General features: G+C 43.9%; 2 protein-coding genes across 3 annotated transcripts; one reads left to right on the top strand and one right to left on the bottom strand.

The window, feature by feature from the left end:
- Window positions 1-266: 266 nt before the first annotated feature.
- Window positions 267-8056, top strand: ANGEL1 (angel homolog 1). Of its 2 annotated transcripts, none has more exons than XM_075282323.1 (9): window positions 267-414; window positions 4171-4447; window positions 4526-4734; window positions 5142-5211; window positions 5294-5860; window positions 6514-6624; window positions 6695-6749; window positions 7284-7453; window positions 7536-8056. In XM_075282323.1, exons 1-9 carry the CDS (start codon window positions 298-300, stop codon window positions 7706-7708), a joined length of 1749 nt encoding a protein of 582 aa, XP_075138424.1. In that variant the 5' UTR covers window positions 267-297; the 3' UTR covers window positions 7709-8056. The 2 variants fall into 2 exon arrangements, with proteins under 2 accessions (XP_075138424.1, XP_075138425.1); XM_075282324.1 differs by having other exon boundaries at window positions 370-403.
- Window positions 8057-8378: 322 nt separating this feature from the next.
- On the bottom strand, window positions 8379-16261 carry VASH1 (vasohibin 1). Its single transcript, XM_075282330.1, has 7 exons — window positions 15630-16261; window positions 15445-15533; window positions 12050-12106; window positions 11787-11861; window positions 10606-10987; window positions 10420-10526; window positions 8379-8511 (listed from the first exon to the last, which is right to left on the bottom strand). Exons 1-7 carry the CDS (start codon window positions 15810-15812, stop codon window positions 8442-8444), a joined length of 963 nt encoding a protein of 320 aa, XP_075138431.1. The 5' UTR covers window positions 15813-16261; the 3' UTR covers window positions 8379-8441.
- Between the last annotated feature and the right edge of the window lie 1257 nt (window positions 16262-17518).

The raw sequence follows: 17518 nt of genomic DNA, 5'->3' as shown, positions 1-17518 counted from the left end.
TGCAGGTGTTTGGGTTATATTTGGGGGTCACTGTACATAATTGGGGTTGCAGGTGTTTGGGTTATATTTGGGGGTCACTGTATATAATTGAGGTGGCAGGTGTCTGGATACTTGGAGGTCACTGTACATAATTGAGGTTGCAGGTGTTTGGGTTATATTTGGGGGTCACTGTACATAATTGGGGTAGCAGGTATTTGGAATTTATTTAGGGGTGGAAATACATTTTTAGGCGCACCTACGTCTCAACAATTTGGTTAGTTGGAATCACTCTATCTACAATCACCCGGAAGCGCTCACATGACATCCGGAAGTGGGTGGGCAGTATTATTGTTTTCACCGGAAGCATGTGTTGAGCTGAAGCCGGAAGTCACCGGAGAGCAGACAAGACGGCGACAAATCCGGAGCAGGGGAGTGGTGTGTAATGTCATGTGCATGTGTTTCATTGTGGTGCTGTATATGCCACATGGTGATATGTGAGTGACGTTATAGGCATAGGTTATGTTGTTTATGGGGATGCATATGTGACGTGCGTGACGTACCCTGAAAGCATGGTGTTATATAGTGTGTGTTAGGATGCATGCGTTATGCAGTGTTTGTGTGTGATGTTTGTGCCATGTGATGTATATGTTGTATGATGTATGTGTGATTAACCACTTCACTACCAGGCCAATTTGTGGACCAGGACCAGACACATATTTGGGTTTTTTATATATGCGGTTTTGGGGGTTGTAACATTTTTATCATTTGGTTTTATTCAACTAATTTCTTAGTCTTTTTTTCAGTGACACATCAGGCTTTGTTTTCATTTTTGTGTATATTTATATTTTTTTTTTATATCCAGAATAATATAAACAAAAGAGAAGGGAAAATGTGTCTGTTTTTCACTTTTCTTTTATTTAATAGTACAAGGTGCTACTAAAAAAAAAAAAAACTTTTTTAAAATAGGTTTTCCTCTCCATTATAGTAATTTTTATTTTGTATGGTGCCTTTGGGGGTGGGGCTAGTACCTGTAATGTGGGTGAGTTTTTTTATTATTTATTATTTATTTATTTTTACTTTTCTATTCATTTTATTTATTTTTTTTACATTGTCTCCCCTTCAGGTCATAATAGACCTTTGGGGACAGCTCTTACAGGCTCTGATTTTGACGGATTACAGAACTGCCGGGGTCAGAGGGGAGTCGCATCATGGCAGCGGCCATAGCTGTGTCTACAGCGGACGGGCGCCATGATGCGAAGTGGTTAAATATATGTGGCGTAATGATGCATGTGATCTGGTGTGTATATGTGCCTCGGTGTGATTTTGTGATGATATATATGTGGTGGGGTTTCCTGGGCTGTGGGGTTGGGCAAAAAAAGTTTCTGACTCCGGCTTAAAAATAAAATTATTATTTAAATGTAATATTTTATGCAATTATTAATATCATGTAATTAGAGGCATAGCTTCTTGTATATTTACTTCCATTGGAATTCACTCACTATCTTATTTTGTGAATTAGATGAGCTTTATTGCTTCTGTCTGACCATGGCTGTCCACTATTTATGAAAGATTCAGAGCAGGAGTCAAATCCCTGGTGGTTTCTCTGTGTGATGTATATGTGATGTTGTCTGCTGGTCATGTATGTATGACATTGTGACGTATGCAAATATGTGACATGATGATGTAATTTGGGATTTATGTTAAAGATGCAATCCGAATGAAGACTTGCATTGACATTTTAACCGACTGTTCATGCAGAAAATAAATTTCCCCGCTAGTGCAAAATGCACTAGAATTAGAGGCTTCAGCCTCCTAATTCTGATGCATCACAAGAGGTTCTCTGCCCCAGAATTGAGGTCTACGGCAGTCAGGGACAGGCATGAATTTCAGGTATAACGCATGCCAGTGGCATAGTTATAATAAATAGGAGTTATAATAAATCTGATGGGCCGAGGTATCTCTGTCCCTCCTTAAAGTATACCTCCAGTTATAAACATCCAAGGTCCAAGCTCCATCCACATGTTAAAGGACACGACTGTCGACGGCTCATAAAGTCTTCTGTAATAACAGTCACCTCTATTACAAAAGTGTCTGACCTCTGCATAAGCAATACCGCCCCTGTTACCTCTTGTGTCACCCCCTCTACCTCATAGATTGTAAGCTCTTGCGAGCAGGGCCCTCAGTCCCATTGTGTGAAATGACTTTCTTTGTAATGTACAGCGCTGCGGAATATGTTGGCGCTATATAAATAAAATTTATTATTATTATTATAAACATCTTTTCTTAAATGAATAGTGCATATGAAAATGAGTATTTTCGTAATGTTTCTTTCACCGCTTCTAAAGCTGTTCTCCTGATCCTCATCTTCAGTCTGATTGTTTATTTCATATTCCTTGGCATACAGCCTCACACTTATAGCTCTGTAGAGAAGGGAGGGATTGAGTAGGGGGCTGCTGCTAACTTATTACTTGATTTATTGCCTCATTCTATGTACTCCTAGAGTCTTAGCTCTTCTCCAAAAACCATATGCAGTGTACAGTTCAGTAAAAATGGATTGGTTTGGTATCCATGTGTTATCCGTGGTTTTAACTGATCCATACCTCGAGTTAAGTGGACAGAGCTGCAAATATGGATAGGTATAGGACCAGCTCCATATTTTGCCGGTCTTCACTAAAGCCCATACACACAGCTGCAAAAACTACGGCTACGTGTTTGGGCGCATAGAAATTTATGTGTCCATACTTTGATCCACAATTGGATCTGCAAGGAAAGAGGACTTATCTGCAAACGTAGCAGTGTTAGAAGTGCACAGAATATAAGAGTTCTGTATAAGCAGCAATTGTTTGAGTTTCTTTTCTTTGCCCCTGTCCTCTGCATAAACTAATATGTAGAAAGTAACTCAGCTTGAAAAGTAGAGAATAAAATATTTCTTTAATAAGATACATTAAAAACTTTCTTGTATTAATGCGTACTAGTCATTTATGTAAAGTTGCTTATAACTGGAGGTATGCTTTAATCCTAACCCTGCTCCACCCAGTGTCTTCAAGAGGATCTATTATGTCCTCATCAATGTGCAGTATTATATACTACTATAAAGTATATATCATATACCACTTTCCTGGTATGTGCCCCAGGGTTGGAGATATCAGTGTCGTTAATTTTGCCACCAATATCTCCCCACTGTCATAAGGGTGGGCCTTAAAGCCTGGCGTCATCACTGATCTGTGAGGAATGTGCATCCCCCCCCTTCCCAACTGTACTTGCATAGCCTTATGCTGTCAGAGGAGACGTTAGTTACCGACGGAGGGAGATGTCAGTGCCGAAGTTAACGGCATCAATATCTCCTGGACTGGGACACATACCAGGAAAGTGTATCCTCTGTAAGTGGTAATCTGGGCTCAATAAGAACACAGTGCAAATATGGGCCGTGCAGATGATATAGTAAATTCCCTTGACTGTATGCATCAGAGGAGGCCATTGCTTCAGAGGGGGGCATTTAAGTTATCAGTATATCTGCCAGTAATTTTTTACATAGTAGATGAGGTTGGATGAAGACATCAAGTCCAACCTATAACCCTACAATGGACTTGATGTCTTCATCCAACCTCATCTACTATGTAAAAAATTACTGGCAGATATACTGATAACTTAAATGCCCCCCTCTGAAGCAATGGCCTCCTTTGATCCAGGGGAAGGCAAAAAACTCCATGAGGCTCATGCCAATTTATTCAATACTATTTCATTGAGGCTCATTTTCAAAACGAAGGGACAAAACTAATTTGTTCAAATGCTTCTTTTAATGTTTGCATCTATGACATGTATGTGACATTTTTCTTCCCTATCCTTTTTGCTGTTATCATTGGGGGTCTTGCTTTCGTGGCTTTGTATGTGTTGTGTGGTGTGTGTAGTGATATAAATCTGGGGTGACAGTGATGTCATCACAGCTTTTCTTGCTTGGAGTCTTGGCTTTACTGTCTCCTCCGTTTTTTGTATAAGTGGTAAATATGTCACATCTGCCCTGCTGCATTGATACTCTTTCTTGCTGCTCTGTCGCAAGTGTTGCTCTTTTTTGTGTGTTGTAAGTGGTGATGTATATGTGACTTTGATGTCGTCCTATGTTCTCACTTTCAGTTGTTGCTCATTGATGACTTGCCTAATGTTCTCACATGGATACTCACGCTGCTCTTTCAGGTGTTGCTCATTGGCATATGTGCTACACGACACAGCAGCATGGATGACATAGAGAGCCCTATCAGCACAGAGGTCCTGGGGTCATCTCCATTGGACATTACAGTGGATGAGGGAGATGAGACCTCGAAAGAAGTGCAGTCGGACCCTGAACCCAGGCATGGCAGCTTGTGGCAGGAGGACTCTGCAGTGCTTGAATGGATGCTGTGCCGCAAGGAAGATGTCAAGTTGGAGATGGGAGAGTTGGAGCAAGCCCTTCCACAGCCAGTCATGTACCACGGTCAGTGTACACCTTATGAGGTCAGGCATTGGAGATGACTTGTGTGGACTCATCCACTGTCTTCTCTTGTGTGTTCAGAGCTGCTGTGGAGGGATTGGCAGGACCTGTCCGAACCCCTCCTCACCGCTGACCAGCAGTTTGACTTTGCGGTCTTGTCCTACAACATTCTCTCCCAGGACCTGATAGATCAGAATTCAAAGCTTTACCAAAACTGTGCCCCTGAAATTCTGCACTGGGACTACCGTTGGCCCAACATCCTCCAAGAATTACAGCATTGGGAAGCAGATGTAAGTAAGTCAGTATGGGTTGTAGTACTTGTAGGGAGAGTCTGTACTCTATCCCTGTGTCTTTTCATGTTTTGTCCCCCCATCATATTTAGCCAAAAAGTTAGCAACCCCCAAATCTGATTAACCAGTTAAACACTGGATGAGATGGAAAATTTACAACATATAACCATCCACAGTATATCACATTTAGTGGAGGGTCAAGTAGTCCCTAAAGTTCTCTTCCCTACACAACTAACTATGATTAACTATATATTGTTCCTTTACTCCCATTGTATACTGTGCCCTGAATCTCTCATGGTAACGCTGGACATCTGATGCTTCACCCTCAATGTCAGTGGAAAGCAGAGAGTGAAGAGTGTAGGGTTGGGGGTGTGTATCTGATATCTGCCATTCATGCTTTTCCTCAGATTCTATGTCTTCAGGAGGTACAAGACAACCATTACAGGGAGCAGGTGCAGCCAAGCCTCAGTGCATTGGGTAATGTGTTTTCCACGTGTTGTGTGTGAGGTTCAGAAGTGAGGCCTTATCTGAAGGTTACTCAATTTCTTTTACCCTGCAGGATACAGCTGTCACTACAAGCGACGGACAGGCAGGAAGACTGATGGCTGCTGCACCTGCTTCAAGTCGCAACGTTTCACACTGCTGGCTGAGTCTCATGTTGAATTTTTCCGTCCTGCAATTGACGTCTTAAACCGTGACAATGTGGGACTGGTGTTACTGCTGCAGCCGCGGCTTAATGAGGGAACAGAGAATGGCCATGCTGCTCCTGCCCCACTGTGTGTGGCAAATACTCATCTGCTTTACAATCCTAGGAGGGGAGACATTAAACTGGCACAGTTGGCACTTCTTCTGGCAGAGGTAGAGAAGTTATCCCGGAAACCTGATGGATCTCACTGCCCAATAATACTGTGTGGAGATCTAAATTCAACACCAGACTCTCCTCTGTACCAGCTCTTGTATAACGGTATCCTGAACTACAGTGGTCTGCCTGCCTGGAAGGTGTCAGGGCAGGAGCCCTACTGCACAACGCCCAATCCAAGGTTTCTCTGCTCCCCGTTATGGCCAGATTTCCTGGGCATCAATGGCTGCTGTCAGTATGTAACACAGCAAGCTGCACAGATTAAGGGTAAGAAATCAGAACAGCCTACTTTCAGGTATAACTGGTGCAAACAAACACTAGAAACTGGAAAAATTAGTGGCTGAAATTGCTATAGTATGACACTATTTATAGTTTTAACCAGAGAAAAAAGCTTTTGGGCTAATAAAATAGCATGGCAATTCGAAATCCAAACTGCTGCCAGATTTTGGTTTACTGACCTCTCCACATTCACCTCTGTAGGGCAGATACACGTATATATACAGACAGATATACTGGGCCTCCATACTTAAAGGGTATCTGAGTTTTCATGAAAATTTGAAATACGTGCAGGGTCTTGCTAAGTACTCTGTTCTATGTCCGGTATAATCCTTTATACATGGTGTCCTATCAGTTTTCTGCTGCTGATGCCCCCATTTGGCAGAAGCACATTTTCATTTTACTTTAAGGCTGTTAGCATGTACAATAAAAAGCAGTCTGTCCTTCTCCCCTACCTATTGCTGATACTGTTTTGGTCCAGAATTACATGTTCTATGAAATGAGACTAAGGTGTCTGAAAAGTTAGTGACCATTTAAGCCCCTTGATGTGATGGCAGACAAGAATCCGTGAGAGAGTTTTCTTTTACTTTTTGTACTGCCAAGCTGCAGTCTGCTTATTAGTGACCAGCTTTTTCATTTTGTAGACAAAATGGTATACACTCGTGAGTGCCTCCTAGAGCTTCGCTACTGTGACTACACCCTACAGAGACCCAAGAACCTGGTGATGCTCAAGGGTGTGACAGACAAGGAGCCAGGTAGGTGGCTGAGAAGGGGTGAGTTTTGTGTAGTCCAAACACTCTGCCTATCTTTTTTTTTTGCTTCTAGATCCTTGCCGGGAACCAGCCCATGACATCCTGGACAATGGAAGGCCATCATTCAGGTATTAAGTGGCAAAACCTTCTCCCCATTGTGAGCTGTCAGCCTGCAAGTTTTTACCATCCTTAAACAGTGTATAATTATAGAGGTTGACCTGGATCTAGATAGAGTGTGTAACTGTTCTCATCCCTTATCATCTATACCATTTATCATGTGAGTTATCACTTGTGATCATGTTTTGTTTATCTGTCATGGGATGTTTAGGATTATATGGGGCTGTATAATGTGAGATGAGTAACAGTGACTTGTATAGTTAGTCTTGACTGGCGTAGCACTTGTGGCATGGCCCATGATAAAGTGATTCAGGACAGGTGATCTACCTTCATATAACCATTAGAGATGAGTGAGTAGTATTCAATCGAATACCTCCCCACCATAGATTTCCGTGTAAGCAGCCAAACACCAAGGGGTTAAACGCATCAAATATTCAATGCGCTTAACCCCTTGGTGTTCGGCCGCATACACAGAAACCTATGGCGGGGAGGTATTCGATCAAATACTACTCGCGCATCTCTAATAACCATGTTTCACTCTGCAGGTCACAGCCCCTTTTACTACAGCACAATCTGGATCTGACCTCTGTGTACACTCACTTTCTGCCATCAAAAGGTCGCGTTGAAGTTACTACTATGACTCTGGGCATAGGAAGCACTGTGGATTACATCTTCTATTCTGCAGAACCCATTCCCGTACGTGGCAGAAAGCATGGTGAGCACTGAAAACAGCACGTTTCCCTCTGTTTGCTGTGTGCAGCCACTGTCAGCCTCACACATGTCCTTGTGTCTTTCAGGTTTGAGATTCTATCAGGATGCTCAATTGAAGCTTCTGGGGCGGCTATGTCTTTTATCTGAGGAGGATCTGTGGGCAGCACAGGGACTCCCAAACCCGTTTTGCTGTTCTGACCACTTGTGCCTTCTGGCTCGATTCAGCTTGGATCTGTCAGCAGGAGCCAAAAAGGAGTAGAATTCAGGGTTGTCTTTCCCCTCCTCAAAGACACAGGTTTTGTATGGGTTTTTTTTTTGGTTTTAGAATTTGCTGCTGCCCAGCTGGACACCTTTTATATAGTAACAGAGTTAATCTCAGGAGACTGCTGCACCGCAGGCTGGGGTTGGGAGATTTGGTGAAGGGGGAGCCTTGGTGACTGCATGTATAAAGTGTATATAAGAAGCCATTTTAATTACAAATTCTGTGTGCAGTATGAGGTCATGCAAAGACATTTCAATAAACACCTAAGAGAAAGGACTGGCTTTATCCTGCTATAATTACCCTCTCCCCCCCCCATAAATCAGAGCAAAACGCAGCCACGCTGAGCTGACGCCTTTATTAGGGAAGCAAAAGTGTAAAAGTGCGGGCATAAATATGGTGGAAAACCAAGCGTCTTTGTGACGCCACTGCATCGATATCAGATATTGTAGGTGAGAGCAAGTCCTCGTTCCTGATAGGCTGGCACATGTGGCTTGGTGATAAGGCAATCTGCAAAGGGTTAATACTGACCTGTGACCCCTTCCTCAATAGTGGTTACTGATGATCCCTCCCCTACACACATACAGTAATGTCAGATCAGAGGTACTAATCTGCTCAGTATTCATGGGGTAAGGGTCTTTCTGTCATTGTGGGAGGAGGGAAGGTTCAGGTAGCAAGTAGAGGTTTACAAAAAAAGGAAAAAAACAGAACAGGCCATTTCAGTGATGTCCTTTCAGACCCGGATTTGGTAGCTGCCGAGGTCAGGTAAAGACTTGGGGTCTGCAGGTTTTTCCCCTGAAGGCCTAAAAAGCACAAAATAGAAGCCATATGTCAGTTAATTTTCCAGCTAAGAAAAAAAAAAAAAAAGAACCTCTATCTCCTCTGGAGCTTTCATATGTCCCTTTTAGAACACTATTATGATTAATCTGAGACTCTGTGTAAGGCAGACCTGGGCAAAGTCCGGCCCCCATCCGGCCCTCTGACTGATTCAGTCCGGCCCGCACAGCTTTGACTAGGGAGGCGTGTCTAGGGGGCGTGTGTTAGTCCCGGCCAAAGATGGAGATGTGGAGCATGTCATAAAGAAGAGAGAGAGGGAGAGGGAGAATATGAATGAATATATATATATATATATATATATATATGTGTATGTGTGTCTGTCTATATATATATGTGTGTGTGTCTGTCTATATGTGTCTATCTGTCTGTGTGTGTCTCAGCAACCTAGGGGGAAAAAATGGAAGGGGAATGTTATACTAGGGCAGAGATGGCAGATGGAGGGGGGGACATGAAACTGGGGGAGAGATGGAGGGGGGGACATGAAATGGGGAAAATGAAGGGAGATATGAAACTGAGGGAGACATGGAGGGGGGGGAGGGGGGGGTGACATGAAACTGTGGGTAGATGAAGAGGGTACTTAAACTGGGGGGACATTAAACCATGGAGGAAGCTGTAGGGGGACCTGTCTGCCTCTAGTTGCCCCCCGTTTAATGTCACCCTCCAGCTACCCCTACAGTTTAATGTCTGCTTCCCGATTTTAATGTCCCCCTCTAGTTGCCCCCAGTTTCATGTCCTGCTCCAGCTGTCAATTTATTGCCCCCCTCCAACTACCCCCACTGTTTAATGTCCCCCTCCAGCTACTCCAGTTTCATGTCCCCTCTAGTTTCCCCCAGTTTATACTGGGGCACCAGGAGAGGGAGCTAATACTGTGGGGCAGTTGGAAGGGAACATTATAATGTGGGGGCATATAGTGTACGGGTGACTGTAGGAGGATTATACTTTGTGGGGGCACGTGGAAAGATGATTGGGAATGGGCGGAGTCAACGTAGAAGTGGGTGGAGCTAAATTTTCCGTGGCACGGCCCTCTAGCATAGTTTCAATTTCTTATGCGGTCCCATGGGAAAATTAATTGCCCACCCCTGGTCTAAGGCGTAGATCACATTGGGGAAATGCAGCTTTTTTTTGTTGCAGATTTTGCTGCGTTTTTTTGAGCCAAAGCCAAGAATGGCTACAAAAGTAATGGGAAATACATATAAAGTACTTATACTTCTGCTCAATCAACTCCTGGCTTTGGCTCAAAAAAACCAAAGCTAAATCTGCAACAAAAAAAGCTACGTTTCTGCAACGTGGGGTCTCAGCTTAATACTCTGTTTCTCATTCATGCTTTATGTTGCAGGTGTCCTCCAATTGGGCACAGCAATAAACAGTAAATCTAGTTTTTCTACGTGATCAAGTAATAAACCTTTTGTCTTATCAGACTGCTTCACAATGTAGCTTTGCTCCATTAGAGCAGCGCTATGATCTGACTCTGCTGAGCTACATGATCTCTCAAGCATTCTAGGGACAGTCCTCCTTTGGTCTAATTCTGCAGTTTCGTCTTTCAGTTGTAATAGATGGCATCTATACAGTGATTTATAGAGAAAGGTTTGCCTATTGCATGTGTTGCAGGACTCATGCAAATTCTGCCCCTAATACCAAAACAGAACCTTGTAGTTAGTGTTATTTCTATTGAAATCCTTGTGTTTAGGTCAGAACTTGCCCAATACATGGCACCTAAAGTACGCTGCAATTTTGTATATGTGTACTTAACATAATCCATGTGGTACAGATTGCAATGAAGTGCATTAACACCATTCTTAGTACCATTTGAGATAATGGATGTGTACATTTGGGAACGATCTGTGACTATGATAAAATGAAATGCTGTAAGTTACCGTCTCTCCGGCCGCTCCCTGCGCTGTGGACTGGCCTGTCCTCTCTGAGGGGATGGTGTGACTTCCCTTCTTCGCTCCTTAGGAGGTGAAGGGGGTCCCTTGATTATCTACAAAGAAAAATACATAAGTAGGTGACAAGACACCAGGGGTACATACTGGAAGACTGCGCCTGTCCACCATCATTACCCTGAGTCTCATCTCTCTGCTGTGTCGCTCGAGCTCCCGACGCAACCCCTCTGTGCCTAGTTCCTGTACATCCAGAACTGAGTGTTTCCAGTCTATCTGCTCCACGCTGTGTGGGTCATGTGACACATAGGGGCCAATCTTTATTTTTCGAAGAGTGTGCCAACAGCGAGAATAGGCTTCCTGGAAATCTGCCATCAAGTCATTGAGTGTCTTATGTCGAAGAGGTTTGTACATCAGATCTTCCCTGCGGCTGATTCCGATTGCTCCAAAGTGTCCTCCCCAGTGCAGGCCCAGCACAATGTGACGGAAGCAGCCACCTGAAAACTGAGTTTTGAAGCTAATGGGGAATCGCTCAAGGCCAGAGATATTATTTGTCAGATATCTGGAGAATACTCAGGAGAACAATGGAGACATTTCATCAGCACCGCCCTGTACAGAACTAAAGCCAAGCCCTAGTATTCAACCTGGTGGGATTTTTACTAGCTGATAAAGTCAGCTTCAGAAATTTGAAGCTGTATTTTTCTGTTTGACCAAATCCACACCTGCCAGGCAGAATTTTCCACCTTCCATTCACTTCAATGGGAGTTATCAAGTAGAATACACCTGAAGTGCTAGCATGACACACTTTTTCCGCTAGTTGAAAAAAATTAGCATCTGCATCCCATTGAAATCAATGGAGACTGGTTTCAGGTGGATTTTGGAGCTGATTTTGCCTCAAATTCAGTGCTAAAGTCCACTGTGTGATCCCATAGTTTTATAATAATACTAAAGGGTTGGGCTTTGAGCTTCCTGCTTTTTAACCAGAAAACATCTGCCTTATACAAAGTAGCAGAGCACTAAGCGCCAATGTACAGCTCACAAACCTTAACCTTACAGTGATTTGCCATACACTATAGGGTCAATTAAAATCATTTGCTTTAGTTACCATTTACTGACCCTGGAGTTATATTATGTCTTCATACTCTAGTCACAGCCAGAGCAGTACAAACAACTATACTGCTGGTGGAAGATTTTCTGCAACTTACCAACTGCAGATGTGTGGATTCAGCTCTGAATGTGACTGGAGCATTTTTTATTCTTTTTTTATCCCATTGTCTTTTGTTGGGACAGCCTCTGGTTCTTGAGAAAAAGCAGCTTCTATTCTGGGTTTCATTATATAATATCTAGCACTGGAAGGATACATGCCCAAAATTACAGCCTCCAGACATTTGATGGGAAGAGCTTCCTTTGTCATCTCTTTAGCCAGGTCCATGAGCCTGCAAGAAGATAGAGAAAGTCTTGAGACAATAAGCTGGACTCCACCATTTTGCACCACAATGTTTTTTTGCACACACAAAGGGTAGTTCCTATGAAGCTGATTCCAAGAAAAAACGTCCTCACCCCGAGATACTACAATACACCCCCCCCCAAAAAAAAACAAAAAAACAAAACAAACATTACTCACCCGGTGAGTGGCCTCGTCTTCTTGATCTCAAAGAACTGGGTTCCTGTGTGATTGTATCTGAGATATTAGTTAAGGTTACAGACAGAAATCTCTACAGGGTACGACATTCAGATCTGTGACAGAGTCTCCGGCTGAGGAAAAAGTCCTGCATGGAAGATTTACTCTGCCACCTGTTTCAGTTTAAAAACAACAGACCCATTAGGGTAAGTTCACACTGGGTTTTTTGGTCAGGATTTTGAGGCTGTGTCCGCCTCAAAATCCTGACCAAAAAGACAGCTCCTTTTGAAATCAATGGGAGCTGGTCAGTTCTTTTTTCCGGGAGCTGACCAAAAAGACGGCTCCCGGAAAAAAGAAGTGAGATGTTCATTTTTTAGGCCGAGTCGCCTCGCGATTCAGCCTGAAGACACTCCCTCCTCCCGACTAGGCCCATTCATTGGGCTGCCGGAGCAGTGCACCAGCATTCAGTCGGCGGCTACCCGTTTTTTGGTCTGGAACTTGAGGCGGCCTCTGCCTCACGTTACGGACCAAAAAACCCTGTGTAAACCCTGCCTTATAGTCAGTGTGATCCACCAGGCTCTCTGTTTTAGCAGTTCACCTCTCCATTACTTGAGTCCCCCGATGAAAAGTCACAGTTGAGACTTATTGAGGCTTCAAAATTTGCCATTATTTTTTATTTATATTACACAATTATTAATATTGCATAATTAAATTAATAGCTTGTTACATAATTACTTTCATAGAAATTCAAGCAGCATTAGATGGATTAGAGGAGTTTTAATGCTTGTGACCAACCATGACTGTCAGATATTTGTGAAAGAGTATCGGTCTGTTAAAAAAAAGTGGAGATAAAAGAGTAGGTGATTTGGCCTACCGACTTCACATCCCTGCTTTGAAGAATAGATAAATTACATAGCCATGCCCCTACACCACACCATCACAGGGAATGAATTGGGTGTGAAGTTATAGCTTCCTCTGGAGTTGTCTTTTAAAGTGGATTTCTGGGCAAAAATTGTTTTGTTTTTTTTGTTTGTTTTTTTTAAAAAAGGTCAGAGCTATTAATGGGTTAATAAGTACAGCCAAATACCTTTTGCAAGTTTTCTGAATGATTTTTGGGCTTCTCTGGGTGCTCTTGTCATCCTCTGCATTTGTTTACTTGGTGTAACTTCCTGTTCGTTTATCCTACAACTACAAATGATGCATTTTTCTTTACTCAGAGTTGACTCGCACTACCTTCCTCTCTAACTCCCTCACACCCCCTCCCATTTTCCTTAAAGGGCCTCTATCATTGGGAAAAGTCCTTTTTAGCTAATCACATCCTTGCACAACCTTTAGAAAGGCTATTCCACACCTACCTCTTGTACGTAAATTGCCTCACTAGATTTTGAATAAGTCCGTTTTTATTCATATGCTAATAAGCCTTCTCCTTGCACACTGGAAGTCTCTTCGTGCACTGTCTCCTGTGTATATAGCACAGGCTGCTGCTGACTCCTCCTCCTTCCTCTCGCACACAGCAGGGAGAGGAGAGCTGGCTGACAACTTCCTTTGCTCCGAGAAGCTAATTAGCATATGAATAAGAACGGACTTATTCAAATACTACTGAGGTGATTTACATTCAAAAGATAGGTGTGGAATAGCCTTTCTAAAGGCTATGCAGGGATGTGATCAGTTAAAAAATGGCTTTTGCTAATGATAGAGCCCCTTTAACTAGCCCATCTACTACTAGCCCTTCCTAACTAACTCAGCTCACTCCACCATCTTCCTGTCCGGATCTTCTGGGCACGGGAGATTATCGCCGGCTCCATCTTCTCTTGATGTTGGCCGGCGCCTGTGCAATAGAGCCGACACTCCGGTTCTATTGCACAGGTGTAGGAGGTCAGTTCCTTCTTCCCTTGCAGTCTGCGAGCGTCTGCACAATAGAGTCGGAGTGTTGGCACTCCGGCTTTATTGTGCAGGCGTGGGAGACTGGTGACATTTCGTCACCATTTCTGTAAATCAGAAAATGTGCCGAGGGCAGTCACATGACCGCCCCAGCGATATGGGTAAATATACATTTTTGGCAAAGTAAGTAAGTTAGCAGTTAGGCAGGGGGAGGGTGTTTAGCTTAGGGTAAAAGTACGCTGGACAACCACTTTAAGTTTTTGTTCCGAAGAATACACAACATTTTAATACTGGTCACATAGCTACACTGGTACAGCTTTAAATTCCTTCAGTCATGTAATGTCTATCCAAATTTTCAAACTCTTTTGTGGAAGAATTGTGTCAATAATACATTTTACAATATATTTTGTCAACAATATTGGCTCTTTTCTGTGAATTCCTGTGGGTTACATGCACTTTCTGGCGCTTTTTTTTTTTTTTAATGCTTCGCCGTTGCTAGCAGTACATGCTGTAGGGCTGCTGTCGATTGTATGTAACGGTTAGTGGCTCCTGTATAGCTGAGGCTGGAGGGGATCGCTCACTTCAAATAATATCTTGGGTTTTATAACAACTAGAATTGTGGTTCTAGGTGTCATCAAAGCTGACGTCCTCCATCAAGATAGCAGTTCTAGCTATGACAAAACCAGAAATATCAACAGTTTAAAACACAGGAATATGTACTTCTTATACAGTTGCATGGACAGCATATATTCCTGTCCGTGTCTTCGACTGGTAATATACTTCCATTTTTTCATAGCTTTCATACAATTCCATAGTTGTAGATGTTAAAAATCCCCAGATACAAGCTATTTGAAGTTACCTGCCTAAGTCTGTGCTATACAGGAGCCGCTCACCTCTACACGTACTCAGCAGCTGATCTACAATATGTACTGCTGGCAACAGAGGAACAGGAACATAAAGTGGATTTCATTCTCAGAAGGGAAACAACTGTTAACACAAATGCTGCCAGAAAATGAAAAAATGTCTTACACATAAAAACCTCTCAGAAGCATTTGGGTCCATTCACACGGAGTAAATGCGCGCTCATTTTGGCACAATACGCATGTAAAAAAATGTCATTGAAGTCAATGGGAGTCTTATTTTTACACGTGTAGTTTTTACACTTGTATTTCGCCAAAATGAGCATGCGTGGGAATGGACCCTTAATGAGAATTTTGGCTCTTTTAGTGAGCTGGATCATTTCACTAAAAACAGGCGGCTCTTTCGGCTTGAGAATGGATCTTTAGAAAATACTACAGTTTCCTTTTTGTAGACCGGCACCCCTCTCCTCTTCACCTTTTAACCTAATGATGTGACATCAGGTTGAAAGGAAGCGGGGTGACCTGTTTAGGGTTGATGTTACATGAGCTGTTGGCTCTCAGACAGGAGATGACTCCTTTTGTTTGGTTGAAAGAGTCAACTTGTTCGTAAACGCCACATCATTTCTCAGAAGTAACAGAACAGTTTTTGAAGGATACTGCAGCTCTCGGATGTACCTCTGTACGGCCTCCACACGCTCTGGCACAGAGGCTCCAGACGTCAGCGCTGGTACTGGTGGGATTGGTACCTGTGGATAAATGTGGAAAGATGCATTAGTGCCACCCGGCCATTCTGTAATACTAGGACCACAGCCTTGGCATTTCTTATCCAGTAGGACACTTACCCGGGGCAGCTCCACAGCATTGCGTATTGACTTGACAAGATTTTCGCCATTGGGATGAGTACGTGCAACATACCCCCACATACGTTCCCATGTGGGTCCATCGATTGGGAGTCCCCCCCTATTCACATAAAATGGGACCCCTTCATCCTCATCAACAGCACCATTATGAAGTCCCTCAGACATTCCTGATCCACCTGCCTGTCCACAGCTGCTACACAAACCCAGTCAGGACCACGAGCCCCACACATCACTCCCTGCTTCTGGTACTTGGGCCCCTAAACAACTCGTAGCTGAAGTGACTGACACCCATTAAATGGATGCTATTACTAAACAGTAATTCATGGCTGGGACCCCTAAAACTGACACACGGGCCCCTCGTTTCCTAAGGCCCCAAATCCCTGCAGCTCTGCTAGTCTTGGGGTCCCAATACACACAGCATATCCCCCCAATCCTGAGACCCTAAGCAGCCATCAGCTCACACCTGTTCCTGGCTCCCGCCACACACCAGCTCCCGTATTCCCGGGACCCCGAAATACACAACAGTTCCGCTATGTCTTGGACCCCGCACACACAAAGCCCCTGATTTTCAGGAGGAGCCGCCCTGTCACAGCTGGATCATCGTTAACTATTTAGGAGCCGGGAGGGGCTCTGGTCTCCGTTAGCTCCAGCAGATTCCCAGTACAGACAGTGTTAAAATCAGCAGCCAATCGCAGTGTGTATAGCGTCACATAGCAGAGCCCAATCAGGAGACGGTGGGGAAAGGGCGGAGCCAAATAACTGATAAGGTGTTGTCTATTGTGGAGATGCTCCCGTTAGATTTGGTGACGTATTGGTCACATGGTACAGATTAGTCACGTGATGTTTCGAACCTCTGTTCTGCCTATTAAGTGCTGATGTGAGAGGGAAGGATTAGTGTCCGGGCTCTGCCCTCAGCTACGGGGAGTGATGCTCATGAGGGAGTCTCTGTATAAACATGTCCTGGAAAGGGATGTTTAGCTGCTGTCTATCGGCCCTCTGGGCGGAGGTTTACAACCAATAGGGGCTAAAGGGTGGGGAATGAGAAGATACTGACAGAGACCGTGCTGACTGAGCCTGCTATAGGAGTAGCATCGCCACGGTATATCTGTGTGAGCGATATAATCACCTAGATATTGCAAAGCGGGGCCTATAGGTGGATGGAGACCTTAAAAGGGTTTTCTGGACGAAAAACGCTTTTCTTAAAAAAAAAAAAAAAAAAGTATTCGACATGATAGCAGTGTTTTCAGTAATTTCTGGCTCTCTCTGGGAGCTCCTGGCATTTGTTTACATGCTTCCCTAGCTTCCTGCTGTCTTACGCTAGGTTCACACTAGCGTTCGGCACTCCGTTCTGTGATTTCCATCTTCTGCATGCAAGAAGACGGAAACCATAGACCGGGTGCTGCGGTGAGCGTTTCATGCTCTCCGCCGCGAAACCGTTTTTTAAAATCCGGACACAGAGTACTGCATGTCCGACTCTGTGTCCGGATAAAAAAAAAACGGTTTAGCAGCGGAGAGCATAAAACGCTCACCGCTGCTCACGGCCAGACAGCTTTCTCACCCATTCAAATGAATGGGTGAGAAAGAGTCCTGCAGGTTTCCGTCTCCTGCCTCTGTTTTGTGCAGGAAACAGAAACCTGGAGATCGGGCGCAGATGTGAATGAGCCCTTAGTCTACAACTCCCATGATCCCTCTGTCACACCCCCTCCCTGTTTCTCTAGCTAGCACGCCGACTACTATCCCTATCTACCTACCTAACTCAGCCCCAGTCTCCCCTTCTGTGTTCTGAAGATCATTTTCTTCAGTCCCGGGGGCATCTTCTTCTGTGGACTTCTTGTGCATGCATGTTATGCGCTCATCACTTCTGCCGGCGT

Source organism: Leptodactylus fuscus, chromosome 7 (assembly GCF_031893055.1).
Source record: "Leptodactylus fuscus isolate aLepFus1 chromosome 7, aLepFus1.hap2, whole genome shotgun sequence".
NCBI classification, from domain to species: Eukaryota; Metazoa; Chordata; class Amphibia; order Anura; family Leptodactylidae; genus Leptodactylus; species Leptodactylus fuscus.
This window is presented reverse-complemented; position numbering and strand designations above follow the sequence as displayed.

Bases quoted from the DNA above. Each gene is read 5' to 3' on its own strand.
- ANGEL1 (XM_075282323.1), top strand. From the start codon at position 298: ATGACATCCGGAAGTGGGTGGGCAGTATTATTGTTTTCACCGGAAGCA. The intron at 4,448-4,525 runs GTCAGTGTACAC...TTGTGTGTTCAG, and splicing joins ACAGCCAGTCATGTACCACG to AGCTGCTGTGGAGGGATTGG. The intron at 7,454-7,535 runs GTGAGCACTGAA...TGTGTCTTTCAG, and splicing joins CGTACGTGGCAGAAAGCATG to GTTTGAGATTCTATCAGGAT.
- VASH1 (XM_075282330.1), bottom strand. From the start codon at position 15,812: ATGTCTGAGGGACTTCATAATGGTGCTGTTGATGAGGATGAAGGGGTC. The intron at 10,527-10,605 runs GTAATGATGGTG...TTTTCTTTGTAG, and splicing joins GCAGAGAGATGAGACTCAGG to ATAATCAAGGGACCCCCTTC. The intron at 8,512-10,419 runs GTAACTTACAGC...TGTGCTTTTTAG, and splicing joins AGGGAGCGGCCGGAGAGACG to GCCTTCAGGGGAAAAACCTG.